General features: G+C 41.0%; 1 protein-coding gene across 3 annotated transcripts in view; it reads left to right on the plus strand.

The window, feature by feature from the left end:
- Nucleotides 1-23953, plus strand: part of LOC136876371 (sodium-independent sulfate anion transporter) — a 289375-nt gene that overhangs the window by 234108 nt on the left and 31314 nt on the right. For all 3 annotated transcript variants that reach the window (XM_067150262.2, XM_067150260.2, XM_067150261.2), the window contains exons 6-7: nt 11522-11686; nt 16537-16698. In XM_067150262.2, coding sequence (XP_067006363.2) covers nt 11522-11686; nt 16537-16698 — 327 coding nt within the window. The remainder of the gene's footprint in view (nt 1-11521; nt 11687-16536; nt 16699-23953) is intronic.

Genomic DNA, 23953 nt, shown 5'->3' on the forward strand with positions numbered 1-23953 from the left:
TTTTTTTGCCTCCACTTCTAATTCCCAATCGCAGCTGCTGTCTGCCGGTCAGTTCTCTTTTTGCCTTTCTCGTGCTTTTCCACTATGTTCTTTATTGTACTCGTGCCTTCGTCGTCATCTAGGCTATGATATACCTAGAATCGGTTGAAAATGACGATCACTAGAAGAAACTGAATGGGAAAGGAAACAAACTCAAAAGCTCTTTAAACTAGATCTAGAAGGAAAGGGCATTCATCAAGGTGGTGGCAAGGAAGATCATCGTTGCTCCTAGAAAAAAACCTCTTATATTATTTCAGCTCAGAACTGTGAACAGAATGATTCTGTTATCTAAGGTTCAGTATTGCATGAACTTTATCACGATTTTTCGTTCTGTGATAAATATGCTGCGGGTCAGTATTTCTTCTCTCAACATTTTCGCTCTCTTTGAGCGCCAAATGGTTTTTCATTCCTCGGTGAACTCTCCGAAAGTGCCAGGAATGGTATTTCATCCCTCATGCAGACTCGTTTAGAAACCGTCGTAGTTCTTCCTTTCCCGTTAGATGGTAGCACGTATCAGTATATTCTTGTCAAGGAAGGTGCCTGGTCTCCAAATTTACCACTAGGAGCCGCTTAAAATCATTTGTTGTCGAGTGACGAACTAGCTAGAGGGACGCGTCAAATCGGCCGCGGACGAACTTTTGAAAATGTGAAGGCTGTGTCCGCACATCTTGTGCACATGTCAGCACTGATGGCGTAGGTACTTACGAGACGATGTATTTACAAATAATGATGATTTAGCTGACTACATACATAGTTTAGCGAATGACGATGATTATGCCGAGTCAGAAAGTGAACTGGACTTCATAATAGTGTTTAAAACTTTTTCTAGTGAGGCTATAGTCAGTAAGGAAGATTCTGAAAACGATTTTGTAAACACCAACAATTGCCGAGGTTAGAAATAATTCGGAACGTAACGAAGATTTCCACAGTAATATTGGTATTAACAATATCACACACTGCCATTATTCAGCGAAGTTACCCGTAATAGTGATTTACCATATTAATAACCTCACACTTTCCTCGAGTTACCCAGACCGAAACATGGCCCTCCTCATGATGCTGTACCTGTAACTTATATTTTGATTTTTAAGACATATTATCACTCAAAATAACATAATTGTTCATCCAAAACAACAGTCAAGCGTATGTGCTATACAAAATGCCATCATCTAGTGTGTCATACTGATTTTTAAAACTACATATTTGCTTTAAAATGTGGATTTTCATAAATTGTATTTTAAATTTTTAAATCCATGATTTATTTTAACTATGATTTTAGGTATTTATTTATTTATTTATTTAATTATTAGATACAGCCTATGGAGGGCCATTTTATAATACTACTACTACTACTACTACTACTACTACTAATCCCCGTGTGGGGATTTACCAGTTACCTCCATCGGGCGCGTCCCATTGGAATTGGGGAAGCTCGCTGGCTCTGCCGCCAGCAGAATCAGAGGGTAGTAGGGAAATAAAATACCGCCGTGAAAAAAGAACTGGTCCCTTGCCTGGGTTACGGCGAAGACTGGTAAATGACCAGAAGCCAGAAAACATCTTGAGGCAACCTCTAGGGCTAACAACCCTAGTTGTAAAAGGATGGGTACCCGTCCAAAGCAAAGTCAAGTCAAAAAGCATGATGGCACAACATTTCAAGAAACATACCCCAGGGGGTAAATCTTCGGATAAATCCCTCGTCGTGAACGCCACGGCGCACGAGTCTCATTCGGATTCTGGGGGAGACTCGACATCGTGCAAGAGACGAGTCGGAGCGTCTCGGTGTACCCCGAAGAGTCAAAAACTCAGGCCAAAATCTAAAACCTTTCTAGCAACTTTCAACATAAATTCACTTACACAAACTGGCAAGCTGAAAACCCTCACCAAAGCTCTTCACGAAAATCAGATATCCATAATGGCCCTACAGGAAACAAGGTACCCGGATGAAGAGATTTTTGAATCCGAAGGCTACCGATTTTTCAAGAGCAAAGCGCAAAGAGGAATCCTCAATGGAGCTGTGATGCTTGGAACCGCGTTTGCTGTTAGAACCAAGATCCTTAAATCGGTTGCAAATTTCGAACCTGTGAATGACAGATTGTCTATACTCACAATTAAATGCGTGAACAAAACCTACGCCCTAGTTAACGCACATACTCCTACAAACGATAAGAACAAGTCTGATCCAGACGAAGTTGATAATTTCTGGGACCTACTGGATGAAAAATTAAACAAAATCCCCAAACACCATGTCAAGCTTCTTTTGGGTGACTTCAATGCCCAACTAGGTCGTGAACAGAAGTACAGGAAAGTTCATGGAAATTACCCTGCTCACAAAAGAACCAATCCCAACGGCAAAAGACTGGTGTCCATTTGCGAAAATCACAACCAGCAGGTCATGTCGACCCACTTTCGCCATCTACCCAGAAAGCAAATGACTTGGCGTTCTCCCGTCCAAGCTCTCGGAGAGTTCCAAATTGATCATGTTGCAATCTCCAGGAGAAACAGCCCTGAGATTATGAATGTCAAGGTAAAGAAAGGCATCAATGTGGCCTCAGATCAATATATGTCTCTTATCAAATTCAAACCAATTCCCGCAAACACAAGGAAGACAACCAAACAGATCACACGCTTCGACAATGATAAATTCGGCAAAGGGTCGAGGAGTTCCAGGAGAAGGCTAGACCAAATGACTGTGACTTTAACAACGCCAAAAATCTCCTTGTTGAGGCCGCCAAAGATGTTGCAGAAATCAAGAGAAGCAAAAAGCATGCCTGGTGGAATGGTACCTGCGAATCAGTCCTCCAAGAAAGACTCAATGCGTGGAAACAGTACTACTCTACGAAATCAGAAAATGATTGGGAAACGTACAAAACCCAACGTGCCCAAGCAGCTAGGGTGTTCAGAACTGAGAAACGTAAATACGAAAAATCTCTCATTGAAAAGATAGAACAAAACTTTAGGAAGAATGAAAGCAGAGAGTACTACAGGGCCTTCAAACGCAAACTCACTGGCTATAAACCACCATCTCTATGCTTTGAGCGAAAGGACGGCACTCTGGCGACGTCAAATGAAGAAAATTGCAGCATTCTGGCAGATTACTTCAAGAATTTACTTAATTGCTCTAAACCGCAAAGCCCCATTAAGACCAAGGAACTCTTACTCAGGTACCCAGATTCCAGACCACCCGACAGAGATGAAATCAAGCGCCACATTGCCCGTCTCAAAAATAACAAAGCGCCGGGGGAAGACTCAGTAGTAGCAGAACTATGGAAATATGCCCCAGAGGAATCACTTGATATCTTGCAAAAGCAAATAGAAGAAATTTGGAACAAGGAGACCCTACCCGAAGATTGGAAAATAGCTTTGATCCATCCATTACACAAAAACGGCAGCATGAAGAACATCAACAACTACAGAGGAATATCTTTGCTACCCGTGACTTACAAAATTCTATCACTTGCCATCCTGGAGCGTTTGGAAGCACAAGAACGAACATCAAATAGGTCAATACCAAGGAGGGTTCAGAAAAAGTCGCTCAACAGCCGGACAGATCCAAAATCTCAAAACGGTCATCAGATATTGTACACTAAGGTCCAAGCAGTATGTGTCTGTCTTTGTGGACTTTAAGAAAGCGTACGACTCCATTGACCGGGAAGTCCTGCTAAACATCTTAAATGAATTTGGAGTTGATTTCAAACTGGTGGCATTAATTAGAGCCACCCTGACCGATACAAAATCCAAGGTGAAGTTCCACGGATGTCTCTCGCATTCCTTTAACATCAAAACAGGAGTCCGACAAGGTGATGGGCTATCCCCGATACTCTTCAACTGTGTTCTTGGAAAGATCATCAGAGCCTGGCGGGTGAGATTACAGGAAACCAACTACAGTGCATTGAGAATAGGAACCAAATCCAAGGGGATCGCAACAGACTGCTTAGCATTTGCCGATGATATTGCTGTTCTCTCAAACGACATAGAAACCGCTAGAGCTCAAGTTGAAATTTTAAAGGAAATTGCCGAACAAACTGGTTTGCAGATATCGTTTGAGAAAACGGAAGTAATGACTAACATCAAAGAGGCTCCACCAAAACTCCATACGAAATACGGGGACATCACCCGAGTAGACAAATTCAAATACCTGGGTGAGATAATCATGAAAAATGGACTGGACAAAGAAGCGCTTCAGGAGCGAGTACGCAAACTGGGAATAGCCTACCAAACATCCCGCACAATCTACAACAAAAAATGCCTTTCCCAAAACACCAAGATACGTCACTATGAAACAGTTCTGAAGCCAGTAGTTCTAGATGCAGCCGAAACCCTGTCTCTAAATGCCAACAAAGGACTCCTTGAAGAACTGGAGAAAAAAGAACGCAAAATTGTGAGAGGAATCTTGGGATCAAAGTACAGAAATGGAATCCATCAAAAGAGATCCAACGAGGAAGTCTACAGCAAAATAGAGAAAATTACCTACACAATCAGAAAAATACGGGCACGGTTTTACGGTCATCTGAAAAGAATGGACGGAAGAAAGTTAACTAAAGAAATCTTTCACTTTTTTGATTCAAACCCTAAAACCACAATTCCCTGGTTTAGAAATACCAAAGAAGACCTGCAAATGCTACATATCTCAGCTGAAGACGCCCTTAACAGAGATCTCTTCCGCAAGAAAATATTGACGAACGGGCTAAACCGAGACGAGCAACCGAAGAGAAGACACGGTGCCCCTTGGACAGAGGAGCGCAAGCAGGCCCACTCACAAAGAATGAGGGAAATTTGGGCTCTAAAGAAGGCCAAGTTCAGTGTCAAATGCAACAAGACTTAACGTGGTCCTTGATGGCCCCAGCGAATTATATATAATAATAATAATAATAATAATAATAATAATAATAATAATAATAATAATAATAATAATAGGTTTAAATACGTATAAACGATAACAAAGGTATAAACAATAATATTATGTAACAACAATAAATTAAAATTTTAACAGTAACAATGTAACAACAATGAAAACGGTAACTGGCAAGTGTCGGTTATTGAAATAAGGAAGAACAAAGGTCGAGAGTTGGAGGGACGGAAGAAAGTGAAAACCTGGGGAGGATTTAGAGGAATCTTCTAATTTTATGTTTGAAGGATGCGAAAGGTGTGAATATGTCAACATCGGGTAGTGAGTTACCAAGAGTAGGGAGATGTTGGAAGATAGAGCGTTGTTGTAAAGTTAGGCGGGGATGGGACACATGATGGGTGCGCCGGTTGCGTGTAGGGCGGGGAGGAACATGTATAGGGAAGTACGCCGGAAGAGTATTAAATTTGGTGTAGTCATTGATTATTTTGTGAAGGTAACATAGATCAGAGAACTGTAAACGGCTTCTCAGGTCAAGTATACCCAGATAGTTCATAATGTCAGATTTAGTTTTGTTCTTAAAAACAGGATTGCGAGTCTTAACAATGAAAGTTAAAAAGTTAAAAATACTATTTAGTTGAGATATGTTTGCGATAGCAGATGAGGACCAAATCGGGGAACAGAAGTCAATAATGGGGAGAACATACAAGACAAAGTATAATTTTAAGGCGTTAATATCATTAATTTCAGTAAACCTGTAAAGAATGCCTAGAGTACGCATAGCACGGGATTTTATGGAGTGAATGTGAGAATAGGTTAGTTTATAGTCTATTATAACACCTAGGTCTCTTACCTGAGAAGCCGATTGCAATGTATAAAGTGCCATTAATTCAAAAGAATATTCTTTTTTATATAATAGAAAAAGGTTTCACTGAGAATGGGTGTAAATTGAGAGTGATGGATGTTTTTCTAGAGAGTTGCAAATCGGACAAAACGTGGGTGCCAATCTTGGCTAGTACCTGACAAATACGAGCGGTACGGAGAGGGTTTTAATGGTATTTCGAGGCGCAACGGCGCAATACAGTTACAGTAGGTCAAGCAAAGCAAATCTGTCATCTCCGTACAGACAACAAAGGCCCTTGGTGGAGTGAAAAGTTAAGGTTTTCACTATACATCACGTCGGCACTTAGTGGAATGGAGTCTACACCCAGCAGCCTTTTCTTCCAGAAATGAACCTGGTTGTTGTTTGTGATATATGTAGATTCAAGCAATCCGAGGTCCATGTGCCTCTGTATGTCTCCACATTTTTCAACTTCCTGAGAAGAATCAAACCCATATTATTTCAGATGAATCGAGCGTGCATTTACCGCTTCGTCTTGGCAGCCGCATGGAGTGTGACACAGTTACTTCTTCACACATATTCTGAAGGTAAAATTCTGGGAGAGGAATGGAGAGAAAAACGTAGAAAATTGTTCTTCGAATATCCGAAGAAAGAAATGAGACACAAAGACTACGTCATGGAGAATATAGTAAACGATAGAGGATTATTGTAGTAGTGACAAGACTTAAATCTTTAGATGGTGGCAGTGGTGATGATTGAACGGCAAGATGAACTTGAAGGCTATGTAAATGTTGGACTAAACCCACGCCTCGTAACATGTTGGAGAATCTTTATACCTTGACTGACATAATTTGAAACCATATTAGACGAGGTTAAGTAGAGTAGACCAGGGCACGACAAATCCCGGGTGCCAGGTCACTATGGCGCATAAAGTCCTTTCTTTGGTGCTTTCTTTCTCGAGATGAGTACAATCGTTCCATTTATATGCTTCATTGGTGGTTTGGTCTCGGTGAACTGTTGCAAAGGGCATGTAATAATACACAGCTCCTTGACACTCCATACGATTTATCAAACTCTGAACAAGGGAATGAGATTTTCGACATTAATGTTAAAACCCCTTAAAATTATAATAAAGACTGCATTATACAGGGTGAAGCGTAATTCGCGCACTCGGGCGTCGCAGCGCGACTCCTCACATGCCAGCAATAAAAAATGTCTCTTACAAAATTTCGTCTTGCGAGTATATCCGGTAGAAAACGGACGTTGAAGAGTAGCAATCTGGCAACACTGTAACCATATATAGGGTAACTACCGCTGTCAGCACGTTCTCGTCATGCTGTGTAGTTGGTGCAGTGGGTAGAGTTTTTGTTTGGCATGCAGGAGGTCGATGGTTCGATCCTGGGTTGAGGCGCATCTTTTATTTGCTAATTTCCATCTGACATTACCTACTGTAATACAGTACGGTAAGACACCGTTTCTGAGGTGACGTGTATCCTACATTTACAACATTTTGTAACGCTGAAACAACAAATACATGGTTAGACTAATAAGAAATAGACAGCTGAAACAAACAGGTTTCACATCTAGTAGATGAAGTGGTGCGAATAAATTCATGCTCACGACGTGGAAAGGGCGCCTTTCAAAGCTGACCAATGAAAACGATTGTTCGTCCATTTCTAGGATCGTAATATGTAAGTGCAAATGGTTTCTAGAGGACCCACTGCAATCGCTGTTGACGATTAAGATGCCAGATACCATACCACCTGGACTACATTTACGGAAGAAAAAACATACGCCTGAACCCAGGATCGACCACTCGACCTCCTGCATGGTAACCCAAAACTCTATCCACTGCACCAACTGTACAGTACGACTAACTCCTGTTGACAGAGGTAGTTACCATACATGTGGTTACAGTGTTGCCAGATTGCTACTCTTCAACGTCGTTTTTCTGCCGGATATACTCGCAAGACGAAATTTTGTAAGAGACACTTTTTTTATTGCTGGCACGTGAGGAGTCGCGCTGCGACGCCCGAGTGCGTGAATTACGCTTCACCCTGTATAATCAATAGAAGAAAAATTAATGTTATGTACGAATGTTTGGGTGTCGAGAAAATCTCTCGTAAAGAAAGTATTAGGTACTGACGTAGAAATATACTTCTCATGTAAATGGCACAAACAAGACCCTGCGATGCTTCTTTACTATCAAAATATATTTTCTTTTTGTCCGGCTCCATGGCAAAATGGTTAGCGTGCTGGCCTTTGGTCACAGGGGTCCCGGGTTCGATTCCCGGCAGGGTGTGGAATTTTAACCATAATTGGTTAATTTCGCCGGAAGTTGGGCTGGATGTATGTGTCGTCTTCATCATCATTTCATCGTCATCACGACGCGCAAGTCACCTACGGGTGTCAAATCAAAAGACCTGTATCTGGCGAGTCGAACTTGTCCTCGGACACTCCCGGCACTAAAAGCCATACGCCATTTCATTTCATAATCCTTTTTGTTATTAAATTTATTATTTTAATAGAGCTGTTTTTGTAAAGTGAAATACAACGTCCTCTCGCGGAATTTATCTCCGTATGTTGACAGTATACGAAGCTCGTACGCATGTTCGTGGACACAAAAGGCACAATACAAATGTCCTTTAAAGTATGGGTGATATTAAAGTTTTTGGGCGTTCCTTGTATCATATTTTCTTAGATATGTAAATGATGTTTAATCTTTAAGACTAATATATACAGACATTGTATAGTTTGGAGTTGTTGACGACAGCGTTCGCTTTACTATTTACATTTTACAAGTTTCTTAGAACAGCAACAAAATATAATTGTCCAACAATAGGCTAGTTATAAATTTGTATATATAGTGGCATGTCTTGTTTAGTTCAATGTCCTGATGTCTTTACATTTTGTGGTAATATGTTGTAGTGTACAAAACTATAAAATCACATTACCTATTGCCATGTCCGACTCGTTGGCTGAATGGCCAGCGTACTGGCCTTCGGGTCAGAGGGTTCCGGGTTCGATTCCCGGCCGGGTCGGGGATTTAAACCTTCGTTCGTTAATTCCCATGGCTCGGGAGCTGGATGTTCATGCTGTCCACAAAATCCCTGCAATTCACACACCACACATAACACTATCCTCATCTACAATAACCGCCCACCCTCATCAGAGTATCTGCCTTACAAGGGCTGCACTCGGCTAGAAATAGCCACGCCATGTTTTGTTTTTCAGAAGGCTAGACGCCAGTACGTTAACGATGCGAGTACTAGAAGAATTACCTGGCTCCTAGATTTACATTTGTCATGGCCTGGAGTAGACAGATGCTACTTCGAAAAGCTTAAAGTTGCGAAAATACGGATGAATGTTGCCTTAACGGAGGATTATAAAAAGAAGTCAGTTTTGCTCTTCAGAATCCTCTGTTCATCGTTATGATGAAAGAAGTTCATATTACTGTAAACTGTGGGGTATTTAATACGGTATCCCTTAAAAAGTATTTAAAACTAACAAGAACGTTATTGCTGTTAACAAGATTTCTATTTAAATTATTTTATTTGCTGTTTATACTTTATATTCGTTTTCCACACTTTTAAAAAAAAATGTGCTTTACGTCGCGCCGACACAGATAGGTCTTATGGCGACATGGGATAAGAAAGGTGAAGGAGTGCAAAGAGTGTGGCCGTGGCCTTAATTAATGGACAGCGCCAGCATTTGCCTGGGGTGAAAGTGGGAAACGACGGAAAACCATTTTCAAGGCCGCCATCAGCGGGGCTCGAACCCACTATCTCCCGGATGAATGATCACAGCTGCGCGACCCTAACCGCACGGCCAACTCGCGCGGTTCCACACCTAATAAGAATGTGAATGGTTAATATACATGCAGTAATCAGTAGCACACATAAGAGCATTTACAGAACGTTGACTAGAAATGTAGGAACTTAAAACTTCCGTAGGCTGATAGGGTTATGATGGAGAAATTAGTTTGGAACACTTAGGCTCCTTTGCTGAATGCTCATCATAGCAGATTCGTTTCACAGGTTCTCAGGCTCCATTCCCGACCGGGCTGGGACTTTTAACCTAGTCTTGTTAATCTTTTCGGTTCAGGAGTGGCAGGCTACCCCTCTTCCGAATAAGCTGAGTGATGAAAGTAACTACGAAGTTATAGAAGGAGGGAATTCGTGGTATTCAAGGGCGCCCATACCCGGGGGCAAGGTGGGGTCGCCCCCCCCCCCCTCCTAGCTCTCAGGGAAAGGCAAAAATCTAGTCTAGTCAGGTGTTTTCCTTTCAAGAAAATGATTTAAGTCAGTATTACGTAGAAGTGGTAGTACCGTTCCCCACAAACAGGCAGCGGATGCCGTGGGTTATTCTACCACAGAATACAAGCCGCCATTTATCTTCGAAAATATTAAAAATATTACGTACCCCCAGGTCTGCCCCCTCCCCCCCATCTACAAACTGTCATATGGGCGCTGATGGTGGTATTATGTCGTCTTCGGATCGGCCACGGTATAGCAACGCACTCCTGAAATACTCACTGAAGGGAGAAGCTCCACCGGTGTGTTCTTGCGGCGCCCATCTTACCGTGGTACACATTGTTACGGAGTGCGTGGATCTGACCTATCTGCACCATAGTCTGGAACTTCCGAGTACCATCTCCCTCATCCTACGAGGTGATGAGCAGTCAGCAGACCTCGTCATCCGTTTTATGCGGGGATAGTGGTCTGTTTTATTGTGTATATAAATGAGATTTTAAAATCTGCTTTTAATTTTATTTTATTGTTAACTATGTTTCATTCTGTTAATTCTGTTTTAGTTTGTGTATTTTAACGTGGTTTTTAACGTTTTGATATATTTGATTGTACGTCAAGGCAATGATTTATTCTACATTAATATATTTTCTCTTATTTTATATCAAATTAAGGCATTGCGAATTCGACCCACTGATTATTTTAAATCCATAACCAGTTTTCATCATCATTTGATTTAAATCCTAGTCAGTAGATATATTTTAAAATTTAAATTATCATTACATTTTATTCCATCTCGTTCCATTAGGGGCCGATGACCTAGGTGTAGGCCCCTTTAAACAACAAGCATCATAATCTTTGGCTCAGGGACTAGATAGTTGTATTCGCCTTAATTTAAGTTCATTACCTATACATTTGACCTGTTCAGTCGTAGTGAATACATTGAAAGTGAATTCCATCAACATTGTCAAGAATAAAAGTTGACGCTAGCTTTGTGGTCGGGCAAGACTGAAGACAAAATTTAAGAAACTAAGTTTGGATATGGATACTCTAGCACAGGGCCTCTCAAATGCCCAAAATCTCACGCGTGCAGATCGAGGCGCAAGAGCTCCGTGCACTGTGCATCGGTGCTGCTCGGCTTGGCTCGGATCAACACTTCGTTTCTTGGCTACTCGGCTAAGCTCGACTCTACTCGGCTATACTCGGCTCAACTCAGCTCGGATTTGGAGCGCTACGGAGCACCTTGGGTAGAGGGAGACAGGGGGAGCGAGCGAGACAGGCGTGGGGAAAGAGAGAGTAAGCGCTATTGCTCCAAATCAAGGAGTGGGGGGTCTGCACTCTAGTTAACCAAGCAAAGTCGTCTTTTGCACCGTGCACAGTGCATGCACCTCGCGCATGCACCCTGAGAGGCCCTGCTCTAGCATATCTTACACTCTATAGAACTAGCGAACTGATCACTTCAGACCGATAACCAACATATGAAGCCTTTTAAAATAAAATTTAAAAAATATTACATTTCATCATATTTACTGTTTTTTTCTTTCTGTACAGGTGTGATTGATCCTGGTTTACCTCCTTTTGGCCCGCCTCCATTCAGCACGTCGTTCGGAAACACGACCTACACCTTCGTTGACATGTGTCGTTACATGGGCTCTGGAATCGCTGTCGTGCCCATTATCTCCATCCTCGGTAACGTGGCGATCGCCAAGGCCTTCTGTAAGTACCAGTCCCCTTATTTTAAATACAATAGGCCAGGGGTGGTGAACCTACAGCACGACTCCTGTGCACGCCACACAACATACTAACATACTTTAATTTTTATAACATATAATAAATACGTCGAAAATCTACCAATATAGCATATTTTAATATTACACTTTAATAAATATGTCACATTTAATTTGTGCCTATATTTTTTACAAATGTTATTAGGTTATAGCAAAAAATATCTTAAAATTTACCAGTTTTTTGAAATGTAATTTTAAGTGATGTTTGAAAAATAAAATCAAGAACCGTTCAGTCGAATGGATTTATATGTAATACTAATACCTAAGTAAATACAAATTAAGGGTTTTCATGATAACTTGAAAGGAAAATAACCGGTGGCACACTAGACAAAAAAAAGGAGTAAACAATACCTTAATTGACACGCTAGTCTGAAAAGGTTTCCATCCCTGCAATAGGTCGTCCTTTAAATTAGTAACTCTGTATATTAATATGAAAATAACAGCGAACCATTAAAGATATAAACATTCTGTTTTCACTTTGTTATACAGTAAAACTTTCTCAAAGCGGAATCACAATGGACCAATCTTTTTTTCCGACTTAGACAAGTTCCCACATTACACAAAACATCGGTTTTTTTTTGCCTTAAAACAGCAATCACCGCATGATTCGTTATACAGTAGTTTTAAATATGATTAGACTTTTAGATATTATTAATTTATTAGATTTACACGTATCAGCTTACGCATGACTCTCGTTATCCAGATTGATGTACGTAGTATTGTAGTACACTGATTTGTTACTTATTACTATTAATATGCTTTATTATTACACCGGGCGAGTTGGCCATGCGGTTAGGGACGCGTAGCTGTGAACTTGCAACCGGGAGATAGTGGGTTCGAACCCCACTGTCGGCAGCCCTGAATATGGTTTTCCGTGATTTCCCATTTTCACACTAGGCAGATGCTGAGGCTGTACCTTAATTAAGACTATGGCCTCTTCTTTCCCACTTCTAGGGCTTTCCTATCCCATTGCCGCCGTAAGACCTATCTGTGTCAGCGCGACTATCATTTCGGCACTATCACAACACCATATTATACTATTTCAGATAAGATATATGCTCCTTCAATTTATTTCCGTCATAAAATTTCCGAGCTGTCAGTGGAGAGATGGCGTGGGAGGACATCAGTAGACGAGTAAGTTTGAGCGGTGTCTTTAAAAGTAGGAAAGATCACAATATGAAGATAAAGTTGGAATTCAAGAAATTGGAGCAAATATTAGTTTATAGGAAGGGAGGGATTCGAATAACTTACCAAGGGAGATGTTCAATAATTTTCCAATTTCTTTGCGATCATTTAAGAAAAGTCTAGGAAAACAACAGATAGGGAATCTGCCACCTGGGCGACTGCCCTAATTGCAGATCAGTAGTGATTGGGTGATTGAAAACACTAAGCTTTCTTTCACAGATCAAACAAAGAAGCTTGTTTCCCCTTCTTTCTAATAGTGTCTTTCTGAATCCTGAACTGAGTACATTAGTTCAAGAAGAGTGGAAGAGTTCGAAGTAATAGCTAATTCCTGTACTTAAACGTAAGGAACTTCATATTTCTTATCCGTATTGAACTGAGATTACAATTGAATTAGAATCTAGCAGGTTCCACCTTTTCAATACAAAGTACAATGTTGTTGGATGGTATTTACAACATTATTTTATTACAGAACATGTTTCGGTGTTTCATTTTCACACCATCATCAGCTGTACAGTAAGTGAAAAAAACTTGGCGATATAAACAATGAACAACAACATATTGCTGAATTTGACTCCTTAAAAACTAACTTATGCAAGGTTTGAAAAATCTAATTTACAGCAAGAAAAATCTTGTGATGTCGTAAATATAAAAAAATATCTGGGTGATGAGTTGTCTTCAAATTCCGTAATGCCTATAACTCTGTACACTCGTACTGTCGGATTCAAATACGATCCTAAAATTGAGTTGGTCTGTAATAAAATAATTGTTAAGAGAGAATTATAGCCATTACGGAATTTGAAGACAACTCATCACCCAGATGAGATTTTTTATATTTACGACATCACAAGATTTTTCTTGCTGTAAGTTAGATTTTTCAAACCTAGCATAAGTTTGCTTTTAAGGAGTCAAGTTCAGCAATATGTTGTTGTTCATTGTTTATATCGCCAAGTTTTTTCACTTACTATACAGCTGATGATGGTGTCAAAATGAAACACCGAAACATGTTCTGTAATAAAATAATGTTGTAAATACCATCCAACAACATTGTATTTTGTATTGAAAAGGTGGAACCTGCTAGATTCTAATTCAATTGTGAAATTCCTGTACGTCACAAGAATGCTGTGGGCCTGTTCGTGGGTTAGAATCTTGCTTTGATCTTAATCTTCTTGCTCGGTTTCTTCTTCTTCTTCTTCCGTCTCCTCCTCATTATCGGTCTTTCTCACTGCTAGAAGGGCTGCAGCTGATTCTAAAATGTGGTGTGTCGGAAGTTGCTCATCCCTTCCAATGAAGGGAACATTTCTTGCTTTATGCAAGTTGGACATTGCCGATGCGTTTTCGAGCACATCATTCGTTTCATCATCCGTACTATCACTCTCCAATCACGTGCGCCAGTTTGCCCATACAATGACATTGATCATACCAGCACCAGAAATGCACTAATGTAGTACGTAGGTCTACATCAGTTCCTAATATTTTTCGCATTGTAAAAGTCGATTTTAAAGCATTCTTTCATTTTTCGTTTCCGTTTGCACGTTGAGGAGATTCCGCATTATAAAAAAGTAAGAACATTATAACACCGTAAGCTTTGCCGGGACCGAAAAAATATTCCGTTGTGGACAAGTTTCCGCTGTATTCAAGTTCCACTTTGAGCACGTTTTAATGTATTGATATATGTTGCGATAACGGCACTAAATTTGTTTATGCATAGCCAGCTGCGATGTCCTTTAAGCCTCGACATTTAGCCAGATATTACGAGAGTAAACGAATGAGAGTTGTTCTGTTTCTGGTCGCTAGGAGCTTTGATAGCTGTACCCTCCTGGAGCGACTGTTCAGTGGTAGAAGGTTGGAATTTCCGACCTATTCGGTCTCTCATTTCAATTTAACGTGGGGCTCTTGGAGCGTTATTGTTTGTTATTTGAGAGGATTGCATTGTTATTGGAATGACCTATTGTTGAGGTATGTTCAGTGGATTTTAGTTTCGAAGGAAATTGATTTGATTTTAGGGTAGTATAGTCCGTTATTGACGAGATTTGAAGTCAGGTTCTTGGGTTTAGAAGGTTTGATGGCAGGTCCTTGGATTAGGAAGGTGGGGTGCTTGGTGTTGAATTGTGAGGCATCGCAGCATTTAAAAATAGGGGGAGGTGGAGCTTGGCTGGGAATGGGGGTAAATTTGGCTAATAGTGCTAGTAAAATAGCTTGTAGAAGGTTTTCGTCTTGGTAAGTTTGCGGTTGGTTGTAGGTTGTGGGTTAGATGGTTTTTGTGGAATGGTAAGTGCCGGAGCTATCTGGTGGAGTTGGATGGTGTGTTGGTTGAGAGTACTGCTGCTTGTATTGAACTATCATTGCCTTTTTTAATTAGGGATAGCCAGGGAAAGGGGCAGTATAGTTCGCATGATAATTTGCCCTCTTTGCCTGGTCGCAAGACAGTGTGTAATCAATGTGAAGGTGATTTTCATCGTATGTTACAACTGATGGAAGATTTGCAGTAAGCAGCGGAGTGTTTCAGCTTTAGACGGTTGAAACATTGAATGGTTAGGCTGGAATTTAGTCATCGTGGGCGTGGTTTCGGGGGTGTTACGGGTGTGGCAGTAACTATTTGTGTAGTTTTTTAATTTCCACGGGAGGCCTGTGAATTTATTTTCCCAGGTTCCGTTTGGATAGAGACGTTGGTCGTGGAAATCTTAACGGGGGGTGGGCTGTGCTTCGTTCATGGCTTTTTCCTGTGTTGTATGTCTGGATTCTGTGATTGTTGAAGCTTTGCTGAGAGGTGTTTTCTGAGGATACATAAAGCGCGCTAATTTATTAGATGAGGTTTACTGTGTATTCGATAAATAGAATTGTCCATACTTAGGAGTTTGTTTTAAAATCTGTTTCCCTGTACTTTCGAAGGTAAGCTAAATAATTACGATTATAATATTCAATAGACTACTCAATGAAATTCCTATAAAAGAGCAGCTCCTGCATAATGCCAAAACTGAAAACATTTTACGGTTATGTGAACTTACAGTGGCTAACGTACATTATAAATGTCACACTGAAGACATACAGTCATTCTCTTCAGATTATCCACCATTGATTTCCAATAACAGTGCGAAAACTAGTGGTACCGGTAGGAGTTACTACGAATTTCATGCGGATGAAAAATTTTCAATAATTGTAAGGAGATGTGCGGTATATAAACACTTCTGTTGCTCACGACAGCTCACCAAGATAATCGGACATAACAGACATAAGACTCAAAAGATAAAAAGGGACGACACCTGAAGACATTCATGGGCGCGCGGCGTTATAGTCCTGGGTATCTATGCCTATTTTAATGTTTCAAGACACCTTCTTTTTATCATCTGAGTCCCCCAACCCCCGCTCATTCCATTCACTGGCACATTTAGTATTTCCTCGTCTCTGTACAGAGAGTTTCTGGGAAAAAGAGAAGGATGATTTCCTCGCGAATTATTTATTTTGAAGAACGTATTTGAAAAACTCAGATTAAAGATACACAAAAATCCCATGTTCCAGACGCGGTTCAAACCCTTGAAATTTTTTCGATCACTTGTTTTAACACAGCACGAAGTTTGTATATTTGTATTTTTGCAGCCTCTGGGATGGTGGTGGATGCCACGCAGGAGATGATCGCGTTAGGTGTCTGCAACATCTTGGGCTCGTTCTTACGTTCTATGCCAGTCAACGGCTCTTTCTCCTGCAGCGCCGTCAACAACGCCAGCGGAGTGCGGACTCAGCTCGGAGCCATGTATACAGGTGAGCATATAAATACTCAGAAACGGAAGGGAGATACAATTTACATTTAACTACTAAACCTAATCATAGATATATACAGAACGAAATTCCTGGGGAATTCTTTGCTTCTATTACTCTCTGATGGAGAGGCAAGAATGATTTGGATTGAAAAGATGGAGGCGTTGGGCTATGAGATGATTTTAATAGATTTCTACTGGTATTTAAATAATATTCCTTATTTACGCTATAAGATTATCCGATCTGAATCAATGTTTATGATTAAATAGAATCTATGGCATTTCTTTTGCCTTTCTTGGCTTGCCATAGTTATGCTGATCTTACATGGTGAGAGATTTTTGTTCTGTAGATTCATTTTATTTCAGTTGCTGCAGACCTTTTATGTCTTTCATCTTCTTATCGTCTGCTTGTTGTGTATTTATCCCTACGTAGGGGCAAGATATAACACTGGTCCATGTGATCCGTGTGAATGATGTGTTCGTTTGTGTGCTTTTGTTAGAGACCTTTTATCATTCTCTTCGGTTTCTACGTCTGGCTGGAGCTTATATTCTGTCTATATGGTTTAACGCTAATGTTGTGCATTTCATGTTCGCCTTTTCGGGCGATATGAATGTGTTACATAGCGTGTATGCTGAGATTTGGTTATGGTGACAACTGGGTGAGTCTTGTCTATATTTCTGCAACCCAGGATGTTGATTTATGCATCTGGATCAAGCTCACGAGCCTATGATTACTTTTGTCATGCTATTAAAAGTCTCGTCGTAACGTGTCTTGACACTATATAATTTATTCTACCTTACTTATTTTGGTGTCTGCGCGCGCGCGCGCGCGCGCGCGCGTGTGTGTGTGTGTGTGTGTGTGTGTGTGGGTTGATGTCGTATGATTGCTGGATCCATGTTATTTTTCGTGTCTTACGGATGTTGCTTTGTTTCTATTTTAATTTATCTTACACTTGTTCTCGGCTGTATCTACCTGTATATTTGCCCATTTTCGGGATTTTTCTCTCAGTTCTATTTATTTCATTTAAAACATGTTTATTTATCTTCGTAACTATGGCAACTCCCTTAATCTCTTTGTATTCCTTTTCTGCCAGTTTTGTTTTAAAAAAAAATTCTGGGGGAATACAGTCTCCTTGGAGACTGTTGTAATCTTTTTTCAAAAGGAATGAATTGATTTCTAGCCATGCCCATTCCGATGCTATGATAGTATTCTTTTGATGTGAAACATTGTTTCTTTCACGTATCATTAACGTTTTCTTCTGAGGAAAGAAATGCTTGGCATCAAATATTAGTTATTTCTGTCAAGAAAGGAAAGAAAATATTATTGTAATCACTTTTTGCTACGCTCCTGTGACGCGTATACTGAAATTCAAAATATTAGATTTTATGATTCAAATGACTCGACTGTGTTCACAATACCCTAAAAGATTATAAATGCGTGTATCCTTTCTCCCTTTGTATTCCCTTAACTTTTTTGTGTTCTCATTTTCTTTGATATACCAAGTTATGTCAATAAACCTTGTTTTATCTTCCTAATCGTTCTGTGTTCGGTACATGCCTTGTTTTCTGCTATTCTTTAGTTTAAGAGGCCCGAACTCTGTTCCTGGCAGTCTCTAACAGTTTCGACCGGTCCACGAGGGTTTGTTAGTTAGGCCATCTGCCTATAGTATTCGCACCTACATAAGCTCAGCAGATAAAAACAAGTTAACCGTAGAGAAATAATTACAACCGTCATTTAATACCATGTAAGGCCGCCTGTGGACTTGATAACCCCCTGCATTGTGTTAGGGAGTGAGTCCACGGAGTTATGAAGGTATGTCGCATCCAGGTTAAGCCCATCGCTGACGATTTGATCCTGGAATTCCACCAAATTGCGGGATGCTGATATCGTCCTTCTTACCCGCTGTTCCAACAGGTCCCACAGATTTTCAATGAGGTTCAAGTCAGGTGATTTTGCTGGCCAATCGAGATGTATTAGGGTGGAGAAGTGTTCATAAAACCAGTAACATACGCGTCCAGCCCGATAAACTTTGCTGTTGTCATCTTGATCATTCGGGGTATCAATAGCATACCCATCATGCAGACGCTAACTGGAAGGCAACACTTGATCATCTAGAATGTTTAAATAAACATGATGGTTCATGTTAGTGGTCACCTCAGTGTGCGAGCCTAATCCATGATACGAAAAACACCCCCAAAACATCACAGACCAACCCCCGACTTGAATCTGACCAAGCACACATCCAGGATTAAATGCTTCATTCGGCATTCGGTACACTCGACGACTGCGTCATAGGAATACGTTCGATTATTTCTAGCCCGTTAAAGACGCGCAGATTTATGTGCCTGCACGTTATAAATTTCATATTAGAGCCCGTATTGTTAGTGAAAATTTAGACTTTATAATTCCACCTTTACAATACTGTAATTGTCTTTATTACAAAGACTACATTAAATTACACTCGTGAAACATGTTTCGTCCTCTTGTAGGACATCTTCAGTTACAAATACAAATACGTAACATTACATTAAAAATAAGGCGAGGACACATTAAAATAAGTAAATGCAAAGTCTTTGTATACTGTGACGCGGCCGTAAGTGGCTATGCAAATAAAATTATGTGCATATATGCATATAATTGACAATTCGTTGTTTTGAACAACAGTTTTAACATATGATTTTAATTAGACTTCATGCTTCATATCATGTTCACACTGCACCATTTTAACATTGAAGATTGACAAGACGCTATCGCGCCGCGTCACAATATACAAAGACTTTGCATTTACTTATTTTAATGTGTACTCGCCTTATTTTTAATGTTATGTATTTGTGACTGAAGGTGTCCTATAAGAGGACGAAACATGTTTCAGGAGTGTAATTTAATGTAGTCTTTGTAATAAAGACAATTACAGTATTGTAAAGGTGGAATTATAAAATCTAAATTTTCACAAGTTTATGTGCCTGTGTGAGCAATGGCCTCTTGCGAGATGACCTACTGTAAATGTTCATTGCATACTATTCCCGTTGCAATGTTCTCTCGCTAACAGGTTGGTATAGACCTTCATTCACTGACTGCAGCAATTGTTGTCGGGTTTGGAAGCGATTTTGATTCACAAGCCGTGAAACGCGTCTTTGGTCCCTCTCAGTCCGGATCTTTTACCGAGCACAATTCTGACGTCGTGTTTCCAAGCAGCTATTCTCATAGGTCCCGAGGGACCAGTGAGGAATTTTAGCCCATCGACCTCGCTTTCGGGCCTTGAGTGCTTTTTCTTCATATTTTTCTCGGTAACTTCACTTTGCTGGTTGTAGCTGGATTGCAATTTCTAAGTCTTCACTGGTCAGGATATGACCTGGCCCCTTGCGGGGCGGTTGGAGAGGTAGACGTTGATGCTTCGTAAACGGAGCCCAACGTAGTCAGAAGAGGAGGGTCACCCATCCAAGTGGTGACCACTCCCGATGTTGCTTCAAAATCATGACGCTTGTTTACATTTACAGGACGAGGTAGGTTGGGAAAGAGGAGGCTGTTTTCTTGGCGTTGCAGTTGGCGTGGGTGAGGAGTTAATACTTGGTGCAGGGCGGCGTGTGGGCGGGGGGGGAACTTAGCTAATAATTAGCTGGCGGCTTGGCATGGGCTGGTTGTATGCCACTGCTTGTAGACACGTTGAACAGTCCGCTGCGAAACGCTAACCAATCCAGCAACTGCATACGCACCGTATAGTCATGGGCACGGCCAAAAGCGATTGGCCCATTTTGCCACTCTGTCACATTCTTGCATCTAGTCATGTTGACATACACTGACTGCTTGAAATATCAATGCCTCGCTGATCGCTAATGCTCGTGTAGAAGCGTGCGCGTGCAGTTGAGCACGGGACTCATTCGCTGCGCCATCTGTACTACTTAACGATCCATCTGTGCGTGCTCACTAGGCTGACTAATTTTTGTTCGGTGAGCTTATCTGTCAGATATGAAACTCACCAGTGTAGATATCTACATGAACTATTGCTGATGAATATAACTTTCCTGAATCCGGAAATGTGAATATACATAACATAACTTTTTCGACATATTTTTCGTCAACACTCCAAAGGGGGGGAGGTGGGGAGGAGGGTAATGAGGAGTTTGACCTTACCCGAGATATTTCAAGGGATTTAAATTCGCAGAATACGTGCACTGTTATCCCCTAGTTGGAATTCAGTGGTCTACTTGGTCAGCGTCACGGTCTTCGGTTCAGAGCGTCCTGGAGCAAATTCCCTGCCAGGTAAGGATATTTAGCCTCGTCTTGTAAATTCCTCTGCCAACGGCCGTAGCCGTGTTGAAACACTGGATCCCGTGAGATCCCCGAAGATCAGCAACATTGGGCGTGGCCAAGATTTGGATGGGTTGCCATGCGCTGTTGGTAGGGGGTAAGGGAATGGAGGAGCGGAAAGGAGCTGGCCACCCTACTGTACATAAACTCCGGCTCAAGCACACCTCTGCGGAGGTTCGGACCTGGCTTCGCGCAGAATACACCCTTACCTTTTACCTTGTACATTCCTCTGACTCAGAGACAGGGTATTCGTGTTAGTTTCAATGCACACCTCTTAACATACACACACCATATCATACTACTGACCACCACATAAACACTCAGTAGTGAATACATCCGTTCACATGTCCACCTCCGTAGCGTATCGGTTAGTGTTGTTAGCTGCCGTCCACCGGGGCCCGGGTTCGATTCCGGACACTATCAGAGATTGAAGATTGGTACATGCTCGAAATAGTGCATGGAGTTCACCTCCATTGGGGGTTTGCTGGTGAAGTGTGCTCCACCTTGGGATGAGGACACGAGTTTACTTTGAATCGAGCGAGTTGGCCGTGCGGTTAGGAGCGCGCAGTTGCGAGCTTGCATTCGGGAGTTAGCGGGTTCGAACCTCACTGTCAGCAGTCCTGAATATCTTTTTCCGTAGTTTCCCACTTTCACACCAGGCAAATGCTGGGGCTGTACCGTAATTAAGGCCACGGCCGCTTCCTTTCCACTCCTAGCCCTTTCCAATCCCATCGTCGCCATAAGACTTATGTGTGTCAGTGCGATGTAAAGCAACTTGTAAAAAAAAAAAAGTTTTCATGTCAGGAGTGCATCCCAAAACTGGGCCACGTTCACATATGCGCAGTACATTTCACACGTGTGATCCCACCAGGGTGCGGGCCGAAGTAGTAGGCCTACTTGACATGTTTTTTGCTTTTTGCTTTACGATGCACCGATGGCGACGATGGGATAGGAAAGGCTTAGGAGTGGAAAGGAAGCGGCCGTGGCCTTAATTAAGGTACAGCCCCAGCATATGCCTGGTGTGAAAATGGGAATCCACGGAAAACCATCTTCAGGGTTACCGACAGTGGGGTTTGAACCCATTATCTGCCGGGTGCAAGCTCACAGCTGCGCGCCCCTCACCGCACGGCCAACTCGGCAGGTCAACTTGATTTTAATAGCAAAAATAAATTGTAAGGAAACATCATGTTAACAGAAGACAATGTCATTTTTGCCATTACTCTCTGTGCGTGGGGAATGCAGACGAAGAATTCACCCACGGTATCCCCTGCTTGTAAGCGATCAAGGGATGATAGAATTAGAACTATGAGACTACTTGTAATTAGTCTACGTTACTCATGAATAGTACCGCCACATGAGAAATACCATGGTTCTTACTTTCCTAGCGATAAGTACAGTTATTAGGGGCCGTTGACCTGGATTTTGGACCCCTTTAGACAACAAGGATCATCAATTCAGGATTGTGCTTTGGAAGCAGCCCCTTAGTCAGCATTTACTATTCTTTTAAGATAATTTCTGGGAAGGTGGGGCATTGCAGGTCGAATCCAGTTATTGTTTTAAGTTCATAATCATTGTTCACTGCCCCTTTTTTGTACTAGTCAATGGATTAATTTTGAAATTATTTTAAACTTTCAATATTGTGAGCAGTAGCCGCTGATTATCTTAAATTCATATTCATCCATTCATTTATCATCACGTTTTGAATTCTGGTCAGTGGATGAATTTTGGACTTCTAAATTGTCATTACATTTAATGTCATTTCGTACCATTAGGGACCGATGACTTAGATATTAGGCCCCTTTAACTAACAAGCATCATCATCATCATCATCATCATTATTTTTGCCATTAAGTCCTTTAGTCAGCATCTATCGAAGTCTCCGTTTTAAATTCAAATGTAAGGAATACCTGACTTACTTTGGTTGGTTTATATTGCGACACCTTGACTATTGGAAGTTCTCGCTCCAATATGGCAGTCTATGAGCTACCTTCTCTATCGAATGTTAGACATGGGTATATCCGTTTAATGTATAATTTGGATTCGAGTAAAGTGAACAAAATATTCAGATAAATATTCCATTATTTTTAAATATTTTTCTATTGTAATTGTACCGGAAAGTACACCTCAACTCCGTGCATTCAAAAGAAGCGCCTTAATGAACTCTATCTATCCAATAAAACGTGAAACTGCTTCTGGAGGAAGTTGGGACAGTAATCAGAAGATGTCACTACTGAATAATTGAGAAGTTTGTCATTTTTAAGTTTCCTGAACTGATTGGATTTATTTTGTTTTGTTTTGGTGTACTTCAAGAAGTTTAAAATTTTCCTCCATAGATGTCATTACAAAAATTCTGGTCATGCACTCTGGTGCAAGGTGGAAAAACTTGTAATTTAAAGAAGTTTTGTGTTTCTAGGTTTTCATAACTGTATCAATGTCCATTTATTTTTGGGTTGGCAATACTTCTTTTTCATTCCGCCAGTTTTGAATCTGGCCAATTAGAAATTTATGTAATTAATTTTCAGCCTATCACAGGCTTCTTGTCGCTTTTTGAATTGTCCAATAAAAATTGAGAGGGTGTGTCCAGGTTAGTCCAGAATCCTCTAAAACCTTCCCTTCGGGTATATAAGCTGTGGATTTTCCGGATACCTTGTCATTTCATCGCCGAATTTTTGAGAGTGTGTATTAAGGCAGGAGGCAGGGCGCCCCATTCTTCGCCAGGCAGTTCATCAGCCCAGGCAATGGCCATCAGTTTTATCTCTCTGTAGCTACCTACGCCGACTTACACGAGGGGAAGGTTCGAATTTCTAACTATGTAACCACCTTTTTCTAAAATGTAAATTTTCTTCCGGCTAATGTAAAGTTTCATAAAGTCTTAAAACTGTAAATCGGGGATAGAGAGTGCGTTACCCTCTCGAGCTTCCCTTCAACTTGGTTTGAGGTGACTATGATT

The sequence above is a fragment of the Anabrus simplex genome, chromosome 6 (assembly GCF_040414725.1).
Source record: "Anabrus simplex isolate iqAnaSimp1 chromosome 6, ASM4041472v1, whole genome shotgun sequence".
Taxonomy (NCBI): domain Eukaryota; kingdom Metazoa; phylum Arthropoda; class Insecta; order Orthoptera; family Tettigoniidae; genus Anabrus; species Anabrus simplex.